The sequence below is a fragment of the Uloborus diversus genome, chromosome 5 (genome assembly GCF_026930045.1).
Source record: "Uloborus diversus isolate 005 chromosome 5, Udiv.v.3.1, whole genome shotgun sequence".
Lineage (NCBI taxonomy): Eukaryota > Metazoa > Arthropoda > Arachnida > Araneae > Uloboridae > Uloborus > Uloborus diversus.
The window spans coordinates 75,141,429-75,164,659 of NC_072735.1; the positions used below are offsets into that span (position 1 = coordinate 75,141,429).

At 32.7% G+C, this 23,231-nt stretch overlaps 2 protein-coding genes across 2 annotated transcripts in view; both read left to right on the forward strand.

Moving 5' to 3' along the window:
* The window catches only part of LOC129222300 (uncharacterized), a 208,246-nt gene extending 205,495 nt beyond the window's left edge, over positions 1-2,751 (forward strand). Inside the window, exon 3 of the mRNA XM_054856787.1 lies at positions 2,475-2,751. Within this exon, the coding sequence (XP_054712762.1) occupies positions 2,475-2,690 (216 nt within the window). The 3' untranslated portion in view covers positions 2,691-2,751. The remainder of the gene's footprint in view (positions 1-2,474) is intronic.
* Positions 2,752-17,275: 14,524 nt separating this feature from the next.
* On the forward strand, positions 17,276-19,360 carry LOC129222975 (protein fem-1 homolog A-like). The gene is made up of 3 exons (XM_054857537.1): positions 17,276-17,309; positions 17,865-18,535; positions 19,058-19,360. The coding sequence occupies exons 1-3, from the start codon at positions 17,276-17,278 to the stop codon at positions 19,358-19,360; spliced, it is 1,008 nt and encodes a 335-aa protein (XP_054713512.1).
* Positions 19,361-23,231: the final 3,871 nt, after the last annotated feature.

Sequence of the window (23,231 nt, forward strand, 5' to 3'; positions counted from 1 at the left end):
TTTCAGAAAGGACTCTTCAACATTGAAATGACATAACTGCATGGCAGAGGTAGGAAGGTGAAAACAAATGGTACGTTGGACAAACAGGTCTGGGGTTTTTTATACACCGGTCTTCAAAAATAATTCCAGAATTACACATTACAAAGCACTGCAGTCACAAGTGTCTTTTAAATTGTGTATGAAAGTGTGCTCAGCGAACAGAGGTTAAATTACATTGTAATGGTTTTTGTATAGCAATCATTCACAGGCAGTAACATGAGGCAAACGAAAGATGAGTTAAGTTCGAAGTCACTCGTTCAATATTTAAGGTTCACTCGTTCAATGTACAAAACGAGTAACATCAAACTTAACACTTTGGTTGCGTCATGTTACTGCTGTAAAGCGTATAAAAATTAAAGATTGGCATATCGATACAAATACAACTAGTTCTCTGTTTAACCAGTTTCAAGGGACTATAAAAAAACGTTTTTAAGTAGAGTGCAAAAGACAAAATTTTTGAAAAAGTCAAAAAAAAAAAAAAAAAAAGTTTTCCTCCTAACTCTTTATGATTTGTCCTCAGTAGCGTACCTACGGGGTCTGGCGCCCTTGGAGAACTTAAAAAATTGCCCCCCCCCCCCAGGGTTGCCACCGGAGATCACTGTGACCTCCTCAAAGAATTTGGGTGGGGGGGGGGGTTACATCTGACTAATTGATTCGAAAAATTAGGAGACAGTTGCAACTGTAATATCCTTCTTTTCTTCTTTTAATCGTTTTCAATTATGCCTAATTTTCCTTCGCAGTAGATGTTATGTATGTATACCTGTATATGCTCGAATTTTATCATTTGGTAAAATTGGGATTTCATTCGGCAAATTAAGAATTTTCCCCCATCCCTAACATTTTAGTTCTCCCCCACATTTCACATAAATTCAACAAAACCAATAATATTTGCAATTCGTTAATAAATATAAATAATGTACATTCTTAAACCAAATTAGGACAAGGATGAACATTTTTCAGTTTCGTTTATAGCAATGTATTTATGTATATTTTTCTATAAACCAGCTTTAACATATAATAGAATGGTTGAACAACTGGATGTACAATGGACATAATTTACACACTTACTAAAAGAAAGAAAGAAAAAATCAACGCATATAAAACATTCTAATATAATTAGGAAAGCAAAGCAAATACAAAAAGCATTGCTAATCTGAAGTTGATTAAAAAACACGACCATTTACATACAGGCAAAATAAAAGTACTATATATCGTTAATTAAGACCTCCCAATATTTTGTTCAAACAAGGATTTTTATCCTTACATTATTTGTTATAATGAGAATAAATACTTAGCCCAAGAAAAACTATACACGACAAAATGTCACCCCCCCCCTCCCCGAAAAAAAAAATGGAATCAATCGGCATGCAATGTCCACCACCACCGCTCCCTGGCATTCAAATTGTGTGTATAAGTCTTCAGTTAACTCAATTAATCGAAACAGATTTTCATGCCACGGGTAAAATTCTCTTTTTTTTTTCAGAATTAAAGATTGTTTCATTTTCCCCTCTAGCTCTTTTTTTGCGATTTTATTAAATTCTTATTTATGAAAGCATTTTTCTACTTACTGATCAATTTTTCAAAAAAAAAACTGTTTTTTTTTTGTCCATCGAAATGCCGCCCCTTTGGCTGCTACGCCCCTGGCGAGAGCCACTCCTGCCAACCCCTAGTTACGCTACTGTTTGTCCTGCTTAATATATTAGAATAGTACCTGTAAAAAATATTTTTATCACCAACCAGACTTTTGCCCTTTTTCAATCGTACTGTCTTGTGTGATGAAATTCAAATCGTTACGGTCGAAACGTTTTTCTTACGTCGATGTCCTGTTCCTCGAATAGGGTTTCTTAACTTCGTAAATTTTCTAGCTTGTTAAAAAGCAAATTTGTTTAAAGATTTATCAGTTAAAGTTTTACTGTAAAACGCTGCAAATAACTCTCAGATGGCTGCAACTTCATTGCAAATTCAACTAATTAAAAGTGAAAATTCATATTTGCAATACCCAAGAATCTCGTTCAAGGGTACACGAGCATCCAATTACCCTATCCTCTAATAAGAAATAGAGCTTTTTAATTTTCTTTTAATTAAATAGAGACCTTCGTTAAGTAAAGCGTTGTTAAACAGAATCAACTTATAATATAACTTAACTTCTGTTCACTATGCAAATTTTCATACAGTATTTACAAGACATTTTTGACTGCAGCGTTCTATAATTTCCGATCTTTTAACTATTTTTGGAAACCGGTGTAAAACAATAACCGGACTGTCGGTATATTGCATGTAAATTTCAGACCGGTCTGCCCAACATACCACTTGTTTCACACTTCTGTCTTTCACTATTTTGCTGTTAAGTCATTTCAAATCTGGGGAATCCTCTTTGAAACACCCTCTGCATCATTGAATCAACTAAACATTGAGTTATTTTTCATCTCTGCCAGAGTCCTCTGTCAATTCTGCCCTCCAGGCCAATAAAACGCCGAAAAGGTCCCACTCTTTCCGTGGTAAATCCTTTGGAGATTCTACGACAACGTCTCATGCTGGACTTAGCCAGGAGGAGGATCCATGAGAATCAACAGCAGATCGTAGCCAACGCCCAACTACTGGAGAACATTGGTAAGAGGAGCAGCGGTCCCGAAGACGAAGATCAACCCTGAGGATGAGGGGGAGAACCACCCCCCGGGAGCCGTGGAAGAGCTCATTCAAGCTTTGGGCAGGTCAGTAGCCACTAAGCAAAATTACTAAACTTGAAAACAATCACTCGCCATTTGCCTCGTGTTCTACTAAAGATCTTCATAATTTAAGCACTAAATAAAGTACTCAAAACGGGTATTTTCTAAAAACCACCCTTAAGGTCAAGCTAATTATTGCCTCGTTGATTTTTTTCAGCATGTCATTTCTATTTCGTAGCACTTAGTGATGTAAAAATGATCTCAAGTTCTTATACGGTATTCCATATGACTCGAATAAGAAAAGCATATAATATACGTGTCCCCCCCCCCATAAAAAATAATGGTTAAAGCAATATTAATTCTTTCATTTCCATTACTCCATTTTTTAGGAACATTCATATGCATAACGCTGAATTATTTCTCATATGCCTTTGTTTTCCTTTTACAAAAATTCGTGGATCAAGTGGTTATTGATGAAAAAAAAAGTGGCTACTAAACTGAAATTGTCTACCGGCCATTGGCGAGTAAATAAAATTTAAAGTTTGAGGTCTGAAATTGCGAATCAGTTTTAGGGGATTTATTATCTGAATTTCAATTGTTATTATTAGTTAATTAAGTTAATCTTTTCACGCCAGTTGATTCTCTGACTAGTTTTAGTTCGTAATTAGAATAAAACCTTTTTGTCAAAAACATCAATGATGCATGCTTAAATATTGCTGGAGTTTTTCGAAAAAAATATTACAGGAACATACAGAGTGAATCTGAAAACATGAGCAGAACTTTAAGTGGCGATACTGTTCAGCTCTGAGAAGTTGAGCTATAGCCTTGTGTGAGCAAATCCATTTCTTTAAAGGGAGAGCAATCACTAAGAAGAGGATTGTTAGGTAGACGACTCCAAGACGATTCGGACTCATACAGCATTGCAAATTCAGAAACGCATTCTTCGTGTTGTAAAGAGCGTTCAACGGGGTATTAAATAATACAAAAGTTTTCAAATACAACAGGGGATGCAATGAAAAAGATATTTTTGATGATGAAACCAGCGTTATTGAAGCAAAAGTGGAATCTTTGTTGCATGAATATGTTTTAGGGTTACAAGAAACCAATTTTTTCGATGCAGAAAAAATCTTGAGCTTGCGATGATAAAAGGAAACCACATAAGAAAAAGTTTGTTTTGTTGAATTGAAAAGGCTTGTTCCTTAGCATTGTAATGTTTTATAGAAAGACCATGAACCTATTGAAGCAAACGGATTTTATGCATTTGATACTTAAAGGGTAAACTTTTGTTAATTTCCATACTTCTCAACTGTTGTAAGCCGCCCTTTACTGCATGGTGGAAGAATTTCTGACCCTTCAATCTTGAGTAATTCTGAATCGTCTACTTGTACTCTACTTTGTGTGGACCCACTTTTTCAGATTAATACTGCGCATTTAGCAGCTTCTAAGCGGAGTTCATTTGCATAAAAGAACATGAAATAATCACCTGATTAATAATTCAAGTTTTATTTGGGTTTATTTACTCATTTACTTGTATAAAGAAGATAAACATATAAAAATGTTTAAAAGCATTCTTTTTACAATAAAATCGTCGGAACATTAGTTCAGAAAGAAAAAAAAAACATTCTTGTTCATCAAATTTTTAAAAATGAGTTGTTTCTCATTTATGTGTAAAAGGACTTCATAAAAAGTGAGTTTTTGCATTTAAATCATAGGCTCAAAAAGAAAATACTAGCAGACTAGAAGAATCAGTGCGATCGCGGCTATGACGCCAGAAAACTTTCCTGCGGTATTTGTTAATGGGGCTCGGCATCTAATAGAACTCGATGCTTCGACAAGAAAAATGTCAATAACTGCGACTGCGAAAACAGAAATTGTAGGAGAAAGCTCAAAAGAAAAGATAAAAAACGCTGAAAGAAATCTTAGTTAAGAACAAGGGAGTTTTTTGTGTGCTATGCAAGCAGAAAAATGATACAAGAAGTTTAAAAAAATATGTATAGAATGACATTCGTGATAATGTACGAAACTGTTTAGAACATATTTACGAAATGGGAATCACTGAAACATAATTTTCTATTTACTCTCTTTCTCTGAATGTATATGGGTCATTCTGAAGAAAATAAAACAAAAATTAAAAATTAATTGAATTTTGACATCTGGAATTCAAATTATGTTTTTCGCAATCACGAGTGTGTATGTGTATAGGCGTGTGTGTTTGTGTCTGTGCGTAGATATGAGTGTGTGGGTAGTTGTGTGTATGAGTGTTTGTGGTAGAGGTGGTGTGTATGTGTGTGTAGGCATATGTTTTTGTGTCTGTGTGCATGCTTGAGTGTGTGGGTAGTTGTGTGTGTATGTGTAGGTGTCTGTATGTATGCGTGTGTTTGTGTATGTGTATAGGTGTATGTATGTGTGTGTATGTGTTTGTTTGTACGTGCGTGTATGTATGCGTGTAAGGGTAGGATACTGACACAACCTGGAGATGGCTTTCGCTAGAGGAGCAGCATTGTGCGGAGCCGGTCGACGGTGATGCTTTAGAGGGTGCTGAAGGAAAAATAAAATGATAGCACATCAAAACAGTCAAATGAAAGCAATAAGCAATCGTGATTGCTCAATAATGTCCGATACTGTTGAATTTTGTTTATCAGTTTAAATAATTTCCGCCAGCTATTCATAAATATGTTTTGCGTTCATTCTCCATTTATTTGTAAATAATAAAGTATCAATGGCTTGTACATATAAGGCAGTGAGAAGCAAAAGGGATGTAAGTGCCAAAACTAAAACTTTCGCGATAACCAGTGCAAATGTTAGGAAAACCCCTTCTCTGTTATGGGGCAGGAGACAGTACTAATGGCTCTGATAGGTGTTGCCATACAGCAAGATTTAGAAAAAAAATTCAATGAAAGCCTACCTAGAATCTGAACTGTAAACGCGTTTTGCTGAAAACGTTAAACAGTCTACTTACATTCATGTGCTTCTCACTGCTACAGATGTAATTTATGAAGGGTTTAAAAATATTTTGATCACTTCGTGTAACCAGAATGAAACAAGACTTTAAAAAATCTTTCTAATATTTAAGAAAAACTGCAATTACAAAACAAGCATAAACAAATTAAAAAGATTCTAAAACAGTTCTTCTCTCCACAATTCCAAGAAAAATACTTTTTTTAAATCATTAATACATATGCAACATAGTGGACATTAAAAAGTTATTTATCAGAAAAAAAAGAATTAGACTTTCCATGTTTGTCGACTGTAGGATTAAAGTAGCTAAATGAGCAGGGAAGTTATACTACTTAGTCTACTTTAAAATATTACTAGATTCAATGTAATTGCTTATTTTACTTGCGAAATAGCTGTAACAGAGTGCACTATGCGAAATTTAGAAACTGTTGGGATATTAATTTAGAATTTTAAAAAAAAAACTGTTTTTCGGAGATTTTTCCTTCCTCAAATTGTGTCTCAACTTCATCTTTGTGTAAAATATTTAAAATGACTCTTTTCGACCGGCCCAGACGACTGGAAAATGATAAGAGCTGAAGGTAGGGTACGGGCGTGACGTAGAACCCACAAATCCTAAGTTCTCAACATGGGCGCCCATATGCAAAATTTTAAGGGTGGGCTTAGATATTTTCCCCATGCTTTAGCAAGATATTTTCCTCTTGGAAACCGATTTCAGTACAGTTTAGAGTTATTAAAATTTGACATTTTTAATAACTTATTCATTAATGGCAGCAGAAGAAATGTTTTTCTATTTTTGCAAAGAAAAAAGTACTAAAAGTAAGGAATTTTTAATTTCTGGGGGGGGGGAGGCTTGAGCCATTTCCCCCTCCCCATATGGGTTGTCTATCCCCCATGGTTGCCAACAAGACACTGTGAAAACTGGTGTTGCGACTCCACAACAGTATGGGTTCAAAACATGTCCGTTTACAGAACCAGATTTTGCTGAATGTCATACTTGCTAAGCAACTTAACTCAATGTTCAACTTTTTGAGCTATATCACTAATTATTGTGCTCGCCCATAGGATTTGCATCAAAGGAAAATGCCGAAAATTGCTGTGCTCTAAAATGAATGACAAACCTCTGAAAATGGCAAAACGTCAAGGAATAACAATAACAATAGGCCTAGAACTCAGTTGCTATATATATTGATCATTTTTACAATGGTGAAGAGGCTCCGTTTAAGCTTCAAAAAACTGGTTGCAGCGAGTCATTGACGATTTTTTGATTTACGCAAGTTGAACATCTTATTCATGTGCAGAATTCCCTTTATTACATGATATTGTAAAAAAAAACTGCTATTTATTTTTTAAAAAAATCAATTTATTTATTGACGTTTTATTTCCATTTGCAGGAAAGAAAAAGGAAAGATCAGACAGCAGAACCACTGCAGTAATCAAAGAAAAAGTAGTGCTCCATACTAAAAGAGTTAATATATTCCACATTATTTTAATTTACTATCAACTGTACTGAAAACGTTTATTTCCCCATGGTGCAACTGCAATGAAAATAAATTAGAAACGAAGTTACTCTTACCCTGTATAAAAGCATTTATTTTCCATATTTTTATGCATTTATGAGTGTATGTATATGCTTGTTCTGTTGTGTCATACTGTACAAATGTTACTTCTGTTACATCATGTGGGCAAATTAGAGTTCAAAACATCCATGATATTGGCTGCATTCTAGCAATTAATAAAGTTTTTCCTTCATTTCATACGATTCAGCTTTTTAAGAAACCGAATTTTATAGAATACATAAAAATATTCGCATGCTCAAACACAAGAAGTGGATTCTATACAAAATTTCAGAAACTTTCCCGTTATAGGTACGTTACTTGGCGCATTTTAAATCTTGGCGATAAATTTTCAATTTGTACATTGGCACCATATCTGATCAAAGTTGCATAAAAAATTCTTGTTTAGCCATATATCATACGTTATATTGTTTTTTAATGAACTTTTACCCAAAACAAGATTTTGACTAAAAGTTCCATGAAAAGGAAAAATAATCCACCAAAGAAAAAAAGAAATCATCAAATAATTCGAAAAGTTCGATTAAGATAGTTCACCATCTATGTAAAATTGCATTACAAGCTCCATAGAAATGTTAAATAATCCTCCAAATAAAAATATCGAGTCATTAATTAAACATTAAAAGTTCCATTAAAATGTAAAATCAGAAAAAGATGAACGAACAGGGCAGCGATGCAAAAATTGTTTTCTATATTCGCCAAGGTAGAAAGATCAAGTCGCCAATTCAGGTAACGTAACCATAACGGGAAAGTACAAAATTTTACATTAAGTGCTAGTTTAATGTAAATTGGAGAGCTAAAGAGAAGACGGTAAAAGCAATTTCAGATCATAATTTTGATGACTCAGAATCAATGTTCAATTATTCAGAAAAGTGTTATACATTACAAAGAGATTTTGGATTTACGAGTAAAATTTTATTTTCCTTTTTTGTCGGCAGCTGGTAGTTTTAATATAAACATAAAGTTCATATAATTTTCAGAATTTTTGTCTATTTATGTGATGCAACAATAATTTGTATTAAAATACAAATTTAAATTATGAACTCATTTTCTGTCAAACGATGAAATTTGATAGCGTAAATGTAACGTAAAAAAAAATTGAAAATGAATAACAACTGAAACTCTTAAATACACTTTGGGTGCCTCTCCCCCTCCAAGGCGGACCGCCCCTCCTCCTGTATGTGTTTGATGAAATTTTTTAATGTACAATGGCCGTAGCCGGGTTTCTATGTTAAATCTGCCCTTACGGCTTTTTCGACTTGCACATGGGGGATCATTTTGGTGTCGAATACAAATAATTTAGCCAAATTTTCAGCTTTTTATCTCAAACAACCTTCGAGTTTTTCAAAAAACCCAGTTTTTTCGATTTTAACTTTTTTTTATAGTAAAATTCAAAATTAAAGAATGGTAATTTTTTCCCTTATTCTTAGGAAATAAAATAACAGAATTTTTGAAAAATACCAAGCACTTTTCATAACGCACTCAAAAGGACAAAATAACCTTTCTGGGTCAGAAAGGACAATTTAAGCCTTCCTGTAGTTTTCGAAAATGCCAGGAAAATGACACCACAAACGAAGAAAAGTGCGGCTCAAGTCATGAAGAGAATTTCTTATCATTATCTAGCTTTCAATCATAACTTTGAGTGTTCAAATATGCACATTTTCTTATTGGGAAAGTTTGATTTCAAATGACTAGAACCGCACTTTTCTTCGTTTGTGGTGTCATTTTCTTGGAATTTTCAAAAACTACAGGAATGCTTAAATTGTCCTTTCCGACCCAAAAAGGTTATTTTGTCCTTTTGAGTGTGTTATGAAAAGTGCTTAGTAGTTTTTTTGTTTTTTTTTATTCTGTTATTTTATTCTTTTTAGTGTAAATGTATTTCAGAAATAGAATAATTTTACCATCATGAAACTTCACCTTATTTTTTCATATAAATGCTCGGTACTTAAAGGTAAAAAACTATATACGTGTCTAAAACTTTAAGCAGTTAGCACTAAAATGTAATCCTTGTTCCTCTTTAGGGTTTATGCTTGCTAATTTCATCCTTGCTTCAGAGAAGTCTTGATTCAAAATTTTCATTATGATTGCTTTCAACATTACTGTTGCAAGGCAACAAAATTTGTAACCATAGGTTTTATATTTAAACATTTAACCGAGAAATCCATCATAACCGAAATAATAATTTTATTTCAGAATTTTATTTTTTTCAGCGTTAAGTTGTACCTTAAGATTAAGCAACTCATTTAGAGAAATCCAGAAGTTTCTAAGTGATCTAGCTGCTGAAATATAAGCAAAACCAGGCCTCAGATTACTCCGTGATAATCAGGCCAAGTATAATAAAAGTGCTTAAAAAAATACATGGAAATCATTGTAGTCATAATTTTTAAACGAAAAGCCGTTTTTTGCATACGGAAATAAAATTTAAATATTTTTTTCAATGCTTTTCTGAAAAGTTTCACACACCAAATTTTGTCAAAAAATTTCTTTCATACTTTTGTACGCTCAGAATTTTTTTCGAATTTTTTGAAATGGTGGTTCAATGCGAAAAAAATTAAAAAGTAATTTTTTTTTCATAATTTTGCGTTTAAACAGATTTAAATTTTTTTATTGCCGAAAAATTCATTTGAACTAAGTCGGTAAAAAATCATCTGCAAAGTAAAAAAGAAAAAAATATATTTTGAAAATACTATCTTACCAGAGAAAAACATAAAGAAAACCCAAAAAAAAACTACATATTAGGGTGGCTCTTATTTTTCAACTTTGTAAAAAGTTAGCTCCCACCCTCCTATTTTGTTTCAACGGACAAAAACATGATGTGTGCAAAATATTAGCTCAATCGGAAAAGTTTAAAGGGTGCCTCAAATAGCATGAAATTGTAGAATTTTCACCGAAAAGACATTTTTTCATCTTTTTTCAAGTTTAAAAAAAATGTCTTGCATACATGAATTTTTAATGTTTTTATTTCGTGTCACAAGTGTTATTTTATTCAAACTGCTTTTTCCTGTGACTTTGCATAGCTTACCCGCTTTTCATCTGGTTCCTTTTCAGCCGAGACGACGCTCGCGATTCATGATATTTTTGCAATCATTTCTACAACAATCTCCCAAAAGCTTCTCTGTTAGTTTTAAGCCGAGTTATATTTGTAAGAGCACATAAATTTAGGAGTGTATTTAAAGTTAATTTGAAATATTATTTAGTTTGAGTTCATTAACTTTGTTAGCATGCAGTATTTTCTATAACATGGCATTTACTTTTGTTGAGTGAATGTGAGAAAACACTTATTAAAGAATTATGAAAGGCAATGTAGGGGAAACCCGGCTAAAGTGGATACCCCGGGCAAAGTGAATTTTGCCTATAACTCCCAAATAATTAGTTGGCCCTCAGCCGTGTTGTCATGACAACGGTCATCTGATGCCGCTCCGTGTGCGGCAAACACGTTGGGACGAGTTCATCTCACGCGACGCCAGTGAGCGAACAAAGTATGTTTTGGGGAAAACAATATTAGTTTACAGAGGTTAGTGTTTAATTTATAATTTTAATACTATTTGTGACATGTTCCTTGTTATGAGTAGGATTTGATGTACGATTATGTAGCTTTCAAGTATCCGTAGACGACGAGTTTAGATGCTCTGGTTTTTTAGTAATTTTTAATAACCTCAAAAATGTACCTGAAGGGCAAAGCGGATTGGCAAAGTGAATACCATATTCACTTTGCCCGGTCATGACAAGTCACTTATCCGAGCATGGAAGTCCTTCAATATTAAGATCTCAAGACAATACTACCATTGAAGACCGTCCTTATACTCCCATAGGATCTGAAATAACAGAATAAGTCCAAAGCAATGATATTCCCGCCGCTTCACCCAAACCTGGATGTTCTACGAATTACAGCAGTCCTTCAGTTTTACTAGCTATTCCTCAGCCTGTTAAACCAATAACAACACGTAAACAAAAACTACAGAGATCTAGACTCCAGACAAGTACTCCAGTAAAGAACAACCAGAGAGAAAAATTTGAAAAATCAAAAAAGACTGTCATGAAGTAACAAGATGATGATTCGACTAAAGCTTCTCAGAAGACTATTAAAAAGACCAAGTACCAAAACGACTAATCAAAAATATCTGCTAAAAAACATAGGACTGCATGAGAGAATGATAAGAAGAAGGAAGTAAAGAAATTTGATGATGTAAGGTGCATTTTCTGTGATGAAATGTTTATTGAAGAAGATGATCAGTCAATGGAAAACAGGATACAATGTCGTATTTATACTCAGTGGTGTCATAAAGGGTTCATCATTAGCATTCGAAAATGGTAATGATTTGATTTGTGATAACTGCAATGATTGGTATTGTAGTAGAAAAATGTTTTTTCTTTAATGTGCTCCTAAATTTTGGATGCTGAATTTTCTTTTAAAAATTTCTTTGCTTGTTACAATAATTAGTATTGTAGAAAAATGCTATTTAATATGAGCCTTTAATTTTCGATGCTTATTTTAGTCTTAAATTCAGTTTATTTGTTTGTAATAACAACAATAATTAGCACTGCAGCAAAAAAAAAGTTTTTAAATGTGTTCCTTTTATTTTCGACGTTTATTTTATTTTTAAGTTTAATTTCTTTGTTTGCAGTAACTACAATAATTTGCATTCTAGCAAAAAATGTTTTTTGGATATGTTCCTTTAATATTCGATGGTTATTTTATTTTTAATGTTTAGTTTCATGACAAATAACGTTGCTGTTCGCTTTGCCCTAGTAACGAATCCACTTTACCCGGGGTGTTGGGCAAAGTGGATATTTATGCCATTGTTGAAAACTGGCCTTATATCTAATAGTGTAATTAATATTAAGGACAACTGCTATTGCATTACGCAAATTGATTTCAATGAAGACTGATTATAAACATTTGTTTCAATTTCTAAAGTTATAACTAAACGACAATAATCAAGAAAAGCTTAAGATATTCACGTTGCCCGGGTTTCCCCTAATATTTATATTACTAATTAAATCCATACATTTTTTCATGTGATTAGATAAACTTAATTTGTAAGTCTTTTTTTTTTCTTTGAAATGTGTATTGGTTATTTAGTATAACAAAGTACTATAACATTATCTTTTATCATTAATTTTCACCTTGTGTGGTAACTCTATTTTTACAAAATGTGCATCGTTTACTTATTTTCTAACCAAATACAGCATTGACTTTTATCACAAATTTTCACTTAAGATCGGTTTGTGCTGCTGGTAACTTTTGCATGACTATTGTGAGGATCAAACTAGGCTTGTAACATAGCACCAACGTCTACCGGTAGCTGATATTTTTCTATCGATCTTCTTGATTACATTTTCAATGAAATTGTTGGAGGTAAAATACCATCAAATAGGCAAGTTTTAAGCAGTTTTTTTTTTTTTCAATCTAAAATTGGACGTAAATATGACAAAAAAGCAAGAAGTGCAGCATTATTGCTTCAAGAATTTCAGATTTCTGGCAAAAAAAAAAAAAAACACGAATTCTTACTAGAAGAACGGACACTGAATTGATAAATTAGCCTAACTCTATGATGCGTAAAACAATTATACAATATTTTTTTTTCAAGAATTTCAGGTTAAAAAAAGAGGAGAAAAGATCTTTTTGGGGGAGAGACCTGAAATCATCATATCTCTGACATTGCGCCTGCAGATGCTCTGAAAGAGATCAAAAAGGAAAAGGATAGGAAACTCTGAATTGTTCAGTGCGAAAAAGGACGCTCAGGATTTATGGTTGCTGCTGACAAAAAACTAGCACAAAAAGAGGAGAGAAAAGGGGTTGTTCGAAAGAAAAAAAAACTTATGAAGAAATAGAATAACAGTATGTATCATTAACAGCTTATGATTTAGCTTCTAACTTCAAACAGCCCAAGCAACATGGTTTTGACGACAGTGACATAGAACCAGGACAAAATTCGACAAAACAGATATATATCTGGTAACGATGGAAGTACTTGATGATATATTTTCGAATATGCTCGGATTTCTTAAACAACACCTTTCTATTCAAAAACAACAGCGTGATATTCATCAAGATATATTAGAATTAGCTATAATACTCTTACTGGGATTCTAAAGAATGGATATCATTTCGTAAGCCAGGAACTGTAAAGTCATGCTAGGGGGATGTCAAAGGCTCTTTATGTACTCAAGATTTAACTACTTTGGGGTCAGTTCCAGTTATCTAAAAGGGAGATGAACTCTTTAAGAACATTATGTATTTTTCTTGTGCTTGAGTCTATGTTCGAGCCTGCTTTCTCTCCCCGAAAGCTGTTAAAGCTCCATTATCCGGATTTTCTATTCATGCGTCAACTGATCAGTTATCAGGATATTGATCCAAGAATCAATAAAGTGACTCTCAAAAAATTTTCAAACCATATCTTAAATTTGGCTCACCAAACTATGGCTCTTTCCTTATTACATGATATTATTCCAACTACGGTTAAGAGATTTATCACTCAAATTATGCTAGAAGCTGATAAAGATAAAGAACAAGAAGAAGAAAAAAAAACAAAGAAAGATAACTTCCTCACCAATATATATATATATATATATATATATATATATATATATATATATATATATATATATATATATATATATATATATATATATATATATATATATATATATATATATATATATATATATATATATATATATATATATATATATATATATATATATATATATATATATATATTTGTAAACAAAGAGTTCTCATATTTTGTTATAACTGTTACAAAATATTTCTTTACCTGATTTTTCATCAGTTCCAATTTCCATAACAAAGGCTTCAACTTGGAAGGATGAATTTGGATATTATATGAGGAATGGAAAAAACTGGACGAAACTATTTTTGTGAATGATGCTGCAGAAAGAGGTGTAAAATTAATTCAGGAACACAAGAATATTCTCACAGAAGATTAAAGTGAGGGGAAAAAATTATTTCACACATCGCGTTGCTGAAGACCGTAAAAATTGCCCTACCGATACAAAACTCTTCACTGATGAAAAAATAATGTCCTACGTCGGTATTTTTCTACTATGTTTTGATTCTATAGAAATTATTAGTCCTAATAAAATGCATTTATTCTCTAGAAATTGTTGCGATGTTAAAGAAAAATGCAATGTTTTAAAAATATTTACTAGATTTTTAGGACTGACTGAACTTGAAGGCATTTGAAGCACCCCTAGAAATTGTTCGATTGAAGGAAAATTTTGCACAGGCTGTCCATTGGAACAAGATAAGAGAGTGGATAAGAGGGTGGGAGCAATGGAATTTTAACTTTCGAAAAATGCCCTGTATCTAAGGGTCATCCTACTACGTATCCCTCATGAAGTTATTAGGAAGGTAAAATAAAATTGATTAAAGAGTTTTTAAATGAAATATTATTCAATGCTAAATTGTAGATAAAGATAGTTTGTTCATGCTATTGAGAATAAATTTTCAGTCTTAATCCAATAAGGACGGAAATTTCGAATATTACAATAACTTTATTATAATTTAGACACCATTTAACATAATTATTTTAAATTACTGATAGTGGATGTAATAACTTTGAACAATTTATGATAATTTTTTATCTAAGGTTTTGTTTTTGTTAGCTTACATTGTCTTCATTCACAACATTGACTTTTTCATCGATGAACAGACTCAATATTTCGGCAAGCTTTACTATTTTTGCCAAATATCGAACATGAGACAGAAAATAATGTCAAAATCAAATGTATCAAGCTGTATGATCTTTAGCTGAGAAGATGTATGAAGATGGAACAATTAAAGTGTCAAAATCACATTTAATATTATAAAACTTGAAGTGAGATCACGACATCTTAAGTCAAAAACATATCGTTGCTTTTTTTTTTTTTTTTGATTTAATGTCAGATAAGAATGACATCACTATGATTACTCGGTATTGTTGTGACTGTGGTAGGCGCACTGTCGGATGTTACTCACACATTGCTGCAATCATATGTTTTCTGTCTCATGCTCCATATTTGGAAAAAATAGTAAAGCCGTCGTCTGTTCATTGATGAAAAAGTCGATGTCGTTGCGAATGAAGATAGTAACGAAGACCAACCATACTTAAAAAAACATCATAAATTGCTGAAAATTATTATATCAAATGTCAGTTATTTTAAAAAAATATGTTTAACGGTGTCTAAATTATAAAAAAGTTACTTTAATATTCGAAATTTTTGTCTTTATAAAATCCAGACTGAAAAATTATTCAAAATAGCGTGATATAAAAGTATATAATCGTCTTTATGTATAACTTAGCACTAAATAAGTTTTATTTAAAAACTCCTTTTTTTACATACCTAATAAATTCATGAAGGATGTGTCGTAGTTTTTTAAGGTTTTCTTTATGTTTTTTCTCTGGTTAGATGGTATTTTCGAAATATTTTTTTTTCTTTTTTATTTAGCAGACGATTTCTTATGACTTAGTTCAAATGAATTTTTCGGCAATAAGAAATTTTTTTATTTGTTTAAACGCAAAATTATGAAAAAAAAAAATTACTTTATTTTTTTTCGTATTGTTCCACCACTTTAACAAATTTGAAAAAATTCCTGAGTGCAGAGGAATATAACAGACATTTTTTTTGACAAAATTTGGTGTGTGACACTTTTCATAAAAGCATTGAAAAAATATATTTAAATTTTATTTCCGTAGCCAAAAATCTGCTTTTCATTAAAAAAAAACTATGAATAAAATAATTTTTTTATGTATTTTATTCCTAAAATACTTCAATTTTTGAAGAAAAGAAAGAATTTGTATCCGAAAGGCATTGCGGGAAAATTGATTTATTCCTTTAGTGTCATTAAATTAAAACTGAAATAGTAAAAATTAAAACAAAAGGTTCAAGGTATTCAAACTTCTCCTACGGAACATGTGGGAATTAGATTTACACATAATCATCTTTTTTTCCCCTTTTGAAAAAAAATATGTTCGGAGCCCCCCTGGGAGTCAGATCAATTTTTCCTTCTATAAATGGTGAAACGATTGTTTTCACAAGAAAAATATCAAACTGAATGAAAATAAAAAGATACACGAATCGAGAAGAGAGAAAAAAAAAAGCAAATGAAATGCATAATGTGCATCTCTCTTTCATAATTGGTTATAAATAATTCGAATGATTCATGTCATTTTAGTGTCAATCTGACGCATTCATTTATCATGTTTCATCATGTGAGACGGATCAAAATCCATGATTTGGGGTTTTTGTGTGATACGGAAAAGCTGTGGATTTTATTTAATGAAAGAGCAATTCATTTAAACATATGCTACATAGCTGAGCTTTGGACTGAGCTGGCGGTGTATTTCACGTATACGCTACAACTTTAAAATAAATATATTTTTTAGATTTAGGGTTTTTTTTTTTTTTTTTTTTTTGTAGGATCAGATTAATTTTAAAACCTTTTAAAATTGCACAAGAAGATGAGGTTTAATTAGAAATGAGACGATGCGTGAAAGTATATGAAGTGAAAAAAGCATTTTCACGAGTCCGTTTGATTTGCTTTATTTTGGTTTTCGCTTTGATCTTCATCTTTAGTGTACAGAATCATTCATATGTTTATCTTCAAGGTCATTCAACTCGGAATTCCGATTCTAAATTATAGACCTGCGACTGGTACTTCGCTAGCACGGGCAGCCAGTTCTATGAAAACGAAGGAACTAATATTACTTTGAAATGTGATTGTCGCGAACTGCAAGTTGTCTTCAGTACAGTGGGATTAACCAAGGAACTAATATGACTTTGAAACGTAATCGCCGTGAACTGAAAGTCTTCTTCAATACATTGGGACTAATGAAAAAGCTAATAGACTTTGAAACATAATTTTTTTGAAGTTGTCTTCAGTACAGTGGGATTAAACAAGAAACTAATGCGCCTTTGAAACGTGATCGTCATGAACTGTTAAGTCTTCTTCAGTACAGCGGGACTAACGAATGAACTAAAGACTTTGAAACGTAATTGTCTTGAATCTGTCTTCAGAACCGTGGGATTAACCAAGAAATGAACTTGGCTTTGAAACATGATCGCATGAACTGTAAGTTTTGACTTCAGAACAGTGGGACTAACGTATGAACTAAAGACTTTGAAACGTACATGTCTTGAATTTGTCTACAGAACAGTGGGATTAACCAAGAAACTAATATGCCTTTGAAACGTCCACGTCGTGCATTGTCGCTCGATGACATAAGCGACCTGAAATCACAGAAGGAGTTGATATTTAACGAACTTTTGACTGAGTGTGAAGAAAGTGACAAATTATCTTTTTTAATGAGGGAGAAACTTCAGAGATTTCCCCTTGAAGAAAGAAGGGAGATAGTTTCAAGATGTAATTGCGCTCCCTTATTTGCAGCTTGTGCGTATGGAAACATTGAAGCTGTGAAATATATCATCAAACACTGCGACGCTGATATAGAAGAGAGAGGTAAGTCGCCACTATCAGTCCCTGGAGGTTATCGTTCACATTATACCGCTACCAACTTGTGGTGGGCTTCTCTGAGAGGAGTATATGATGTCGTAAAATGTTTGGTAGAACTCGGAGCGGATGTTAATAGTGTTTTACTAAATACTGGTGACACTTGCATTCTAACAGCTTGTTCGTTTTCATATTATAAAATAGTCGTTTATTTAGTACAACATAATGCTGATATATCGAAACCAAACAAAAATGGAGTCACTTGTCTAATGAACTCATTGGACAGTGTGCCTATATGTCGGTTTCTTATTGACCATGGTGCCGAGTTAAATGCTCAAGACAACGAGTCTAAAACAGCGCTACATCATGCAATTGAAGAACATAATTTTAAAATCACAAAACTTCTTTTGGAGAATGGTGCGGACTCTCTTCTGAAGAATAAGCACGCCGATGATGCATTACAGACAGCTTGCTTCTGCGATAATAAAAGTGCATTTGAATATTTAATTGAAAAATATAGCTATTCTAAAGAACGAATCGCTCAAGCATATGAATTAGTGGGTTCTACTGTTCTTGAAGAGAGTGGCAATATAATAGAGACTTTAAATCATTGGCGAACAGCTCTTTCACTCAGGAATGAGGATCCAAACAATTACTTGGTGAAGAAAACAATTCCACAGAAAGCATCTAACCCGACTGTGACAGAATTCAATTCCGAGGAGGAATTAGATATTTTCGCATTGGACATGGACGCCATGAAAATGCAATCTCTCCTCGTGCTAGAGAGAATTTTGGGTCCATTCCACAGGAACACGGTTTCGAGTTTAAGGAATCTCTGGGAATTTTCCGTTAAACGTTTTAACCTTCAGAAATGTTTGGATTTTTTTCCATATTTCTTAGAGCTTTGCTTTGAGGGACCATTACGCACAATGATATTTGGAGTTGAAGTTTTAATGGAAAGTTTTCATCACTTTTATGTAAAACATATTAATGTTACTTTGAGCGAACATATGCAGTTTTCGGATGCATATGAACTGCTTCTAATGTTTACGTCCAAATTTTCTTTATATAAGGAATCCAAAATTTCTTTATATACGGAATCTTCAAACAAGACACCAATTCGTAAGAAACATCAATTTTGCTACGGTGAACTGATGAAAATTGTTTCCTATCTTTATTACATTACCTATTTGACTCCTAAAACATCACAAGAAACTGCAGCACTAGAGCAAATTTTGCACCAGTTATTATGCATCGATCCACGAACATTTTCAAATGACACAATACTGCATTTTGTAGTCTCGAGATGCACTTGGATGTGCCATCCTAATATTTTTCCTGATATTGAAATAACTGAACTCTTATTGCAGTGCGGTGCCAACGTCAAAGCTGTGAACTGTTGCTTAAATACTCCTTTACATTTAGCTGCTGAGGCACGCAATTACAACCCAGCTATTTTCAATGCTCTTTTGAGGCACGGGGCCCATGCAGATCAGAAAAATAAAGCTGGAAAGACTCCTTTTGATGTCGTGAAAGAAGCAGATAACTTTCCTCTGAATCCTTTTAGATACACCACATTAAAATGCCTGGCAGCTCGAAAAATAATGGAAAAACAAGTTCCTTTTTCTGGTAAAGTTCCTGCAGAGATTGAAAGCTTTATTAAAACTCACTGATTGAATTTTTACTTTTAGCGATCTTATTAAGCTACACAGCACTTATTAACTGCAGAGTTGTGTACGTAAGTGATTTTTATGTAAAGACTTTGTTCAAGTGATAAATTTCATCAATAAAACTTTGCAAGTAATCAATGACTTGGATGTATTAATAATAAACATGCTTATTTTTATAGCTTGATTGATCCACAACCGTGCTTTCCATTATGTAATTAGTAATAAAGTTAATTATTATTCCTATAGGATATGATACTAGTTAACTATATGTTAAGCTTAAATAGAATAATAGGAATTAGCAAAGAAAACGTAAAGAGTTTTCCACCCTGCTACTTTGGTTTAGTAACAGAGTAAAAAAAATTATGAATAAAATGCTAGTTTTATTCACTGAAAGATTCTTGGATATTTAGTAACAACTGTCCACTGCTCGGTGAGATCATGTTTTTCAAAAGTAAAGCCTGCAAAATTGGTCGCGTTTCTAAGTTGACCACTTATGAATGACATACCGAAAACTCCTGATTATCGGTTGTCAGATTATCCGCAGGTCTTTTCACATTTTTTTAACCGACCTTTTTATAAAAAAATTTTGATGTGTTACAAAATTGTAGCCATTAAATGTTTTTTAAATTTATGATTGTGTTTGAGTTCGTTTTTAGCTTTGACATGTATTTTTTTTACTCTCAATATTATCGTTTTTAGCTTTGACATGTATTTTTTTACTTTCAATATTATCGTTTTTAGCTATAATTTAAATGTATGTGTGCATGTTATTCATATTTTTTAGCTATTGTATACACTAGTATCGTTTCTTATCTATTATTCGGATTATCTGCAGTTTCCGTGCCACCCTATTTCACGGATAGTTGGGAGTTTACTGTATAAGTATATTCAGGGGTCCTCACCTGGGGGGGAGGAGGGGGGTCATATCGCAGACTGCGGCATTGAAATTTTTAGGGAGTGTTTTAATGGGAATATTTTTTGTAGGGCTCCCATTTTGGGGGGTCTTTGGTGGTATTTGAGGGGATCCGGCTTTGCTCTTAGGAGTGGGTACCTCTGGTATATCATGGGTTCCCAAAAAGAGGCCGCGAAATATCCACTGAATAAATATCTATTGTAACACAGAGAAGGTGCCACACTAAAAATCAAATTTTTTAGAAGTTTGGAAACTCTTGATATCAACCCATATAAGCTGAGTGCTAAATTACTGCATTACAAGTGGTCAACTAAGACAGGTTTCACTGTATAAATATTGAGTGATGATAGAGTGGACATTGTCTATTTTCATAAACAATTGATTAAATCTAGAAGAGTGGCAATAGGAACTGTGAAAAAAATTTCCCCTGAATTTTTCTTGATTAAGTTTACCAAATTTCTCTGATTTACGTTACCAATGGTAATGGTTTCTTTTCTTTGCTCTACTTGAAAACCAATACATATTTTTAAAAAGTGCAGTGTTTAAAACGTTTTAAGCTGTTAATTAAAAATACATTTTGAAAAGATGCTCCTTTTTTTCCAGTAAAATTAGTATATTAAATTATCTACATAGAAATATTATAGGAAATCTAAAACAAATGCTCTTTACTTTCAGTAACCAGTTAACATAAGAATTAAGATTCGAAAATATCATGATATTTTCGAAAATACAAAAAATGTCTGATATTTTGATATATATATCCGATATTTTGATATGTATCCAATATTTTCAATCAGCACAAACTAAAGCCTTCAAAGTAGTTTATGCATCCTCAAATCACTCTTTATTTTCTTTTTTATTATTACTATATGTAGACTTAAAATTAAGGCTTCTTTCATTTTTTTATCGAATATTTCATTTTACATTTTTATCAATTTTAATAGCGTTAATTCAGCGCTAGCTGTTTTACACATTTTTCTTCTGTTAGCCACTTTGATACAGTCACATGATTCAGAAATAAAAAATATGCATTAGTTGGTGCACAGTCATAATAAGATATTTTCTTTTTTTCTGACCAATGTTTAATATTTAATTGGGCACTTGTTTTATGAATTAAAATTGGAACGTTACTAATAATGTCATGAATATAAAATTTAAAAAATAATATTGCATTACTTTGTTATATTGATGATGCATTACTACATCATACAAATATAGTAAAAAAAAAATTAACAATATTACAATGATAAATATATTTTTTACGTATATTGAAAATACCATAGTTGAAAAAATAAATATCGAAAATATCAAAACATCATGATATTTTCAAGGTGAACCCTGATAAGAATTCAAAGAAATTTTTAAAACCACTCTTAATCTAATCCTGATAAAACTATGGAAATAATTTTGAACTAAATTTTAAAGCAGGGTAATTATTGCTACAAGAATAACAAGTGATGGTGAAAGCATAGAAGTAATGCAGTTTTAATTATGTAAATAATAGACACATTTATGTTAAACAAAATAAACCTTTTAACAACCAGTCATATTGAGCTATTCTATAATCAAGAAGTTAGATTTTAATGTATGAATACAGCATTTTAACTATCGAAAAATAATAAAAACGTTTACTTATGTACACAAGATAACCCAATTGGGAAAAACCTTTACACTACTTTTAGCAAATAGTAATGAAATGCAAAAAGCAATCAGTTTCAAAATAAAGGGTGTTTCTGAATTCTTGGGCAAATTTTTAAGAGGCGATAGTACACATTAGGACAAAAAAATATGATAGCAAAAATAAGGCTTCCAAATGTCTTTCGAAGGAGATAGACGCCATTAAGGTTTAGGGTCCAAAATTTCAAATCATCATTAAAAACGGAAAAATAGGCCGATTCGTTTGCAGTTTTCTCTAAAATTATTTGTTTTGTCAGTATTTTCTTAAAAATAAATTTTGAAGATTTAGTTTTAAAAATGCCGATAGGGGGGGGGGGAAGGCGCTTTAGACTTTGGAATAACGAACAATTATTTTTACCGCTATTTTTGAATCTCTCTAGATTTTTTCTTATGCATAGACTTAAACTTGAATTTTCAGCTCAAAATCAGAATCATTGGGCGTCATTAAGTCGCGCAAAACAGAACTATGTTCAGAAGTTGAAATACACTCTGCCACAAAAAACAATACATTAATTCAGAAGGAAACAAGCAATCTTCACGAAACTTAAAATAGATGTGGCCTACGGCAAGATAAGGAAATAATTACAAATTCGGAAGAAAAGATCGTTTTATTAAAAAGTTATGACACAATAAAGGTTACAAAACCGTAAGTTGTTTTGCCTCCTCTAGCAGCTATACAAGACAAAACACGGCTTGGTAAGGCGTGAAATAGGTTACCTATGACCACTGGGGACTAAATCGGGATTCATCGCTAAAGATAACATGTCTCCTGTCTGTCACAACCCAACAATCAAGTACAGAGAAAATCCAATCGACGAAACTCCAATCCATTGCAATGGACGCCGGTTCGAGATACCAGCGTCTTTAAGTCAACTCAGGAGTGTTTTTCTTGATACCATCATTTTCCTGGAAGTTTTTAAACGGCATGGAACTAATGCTAGTGACCTTGTTGATACGGTAGTGGCTACTCTTATGATGTGCGATCTTCGCGCTCTTTCGTGTTTCTAGAATGCCTTAACCGACCGCAATGGAGTGATTCATTTATCTTTACCTACACTAAGCTGCTACCATATCGCTCCGACCGTGGTGGCGGCAGATACAAGCGTACAACCAACCTGCTTCTCTAACGCCTACTGCACGTCCCTTTTAAAAGTCCAACAATTATTCGTATGCCTCTAAAAGGTCGTCCTAGTCTTTACAACTCGACAGTTTCGTTTGAAGTGCCCTTTGACACAAGCTTTCCCACTTTCAATCGTACCTGTCTGCGCATCTTGTATGCGCATA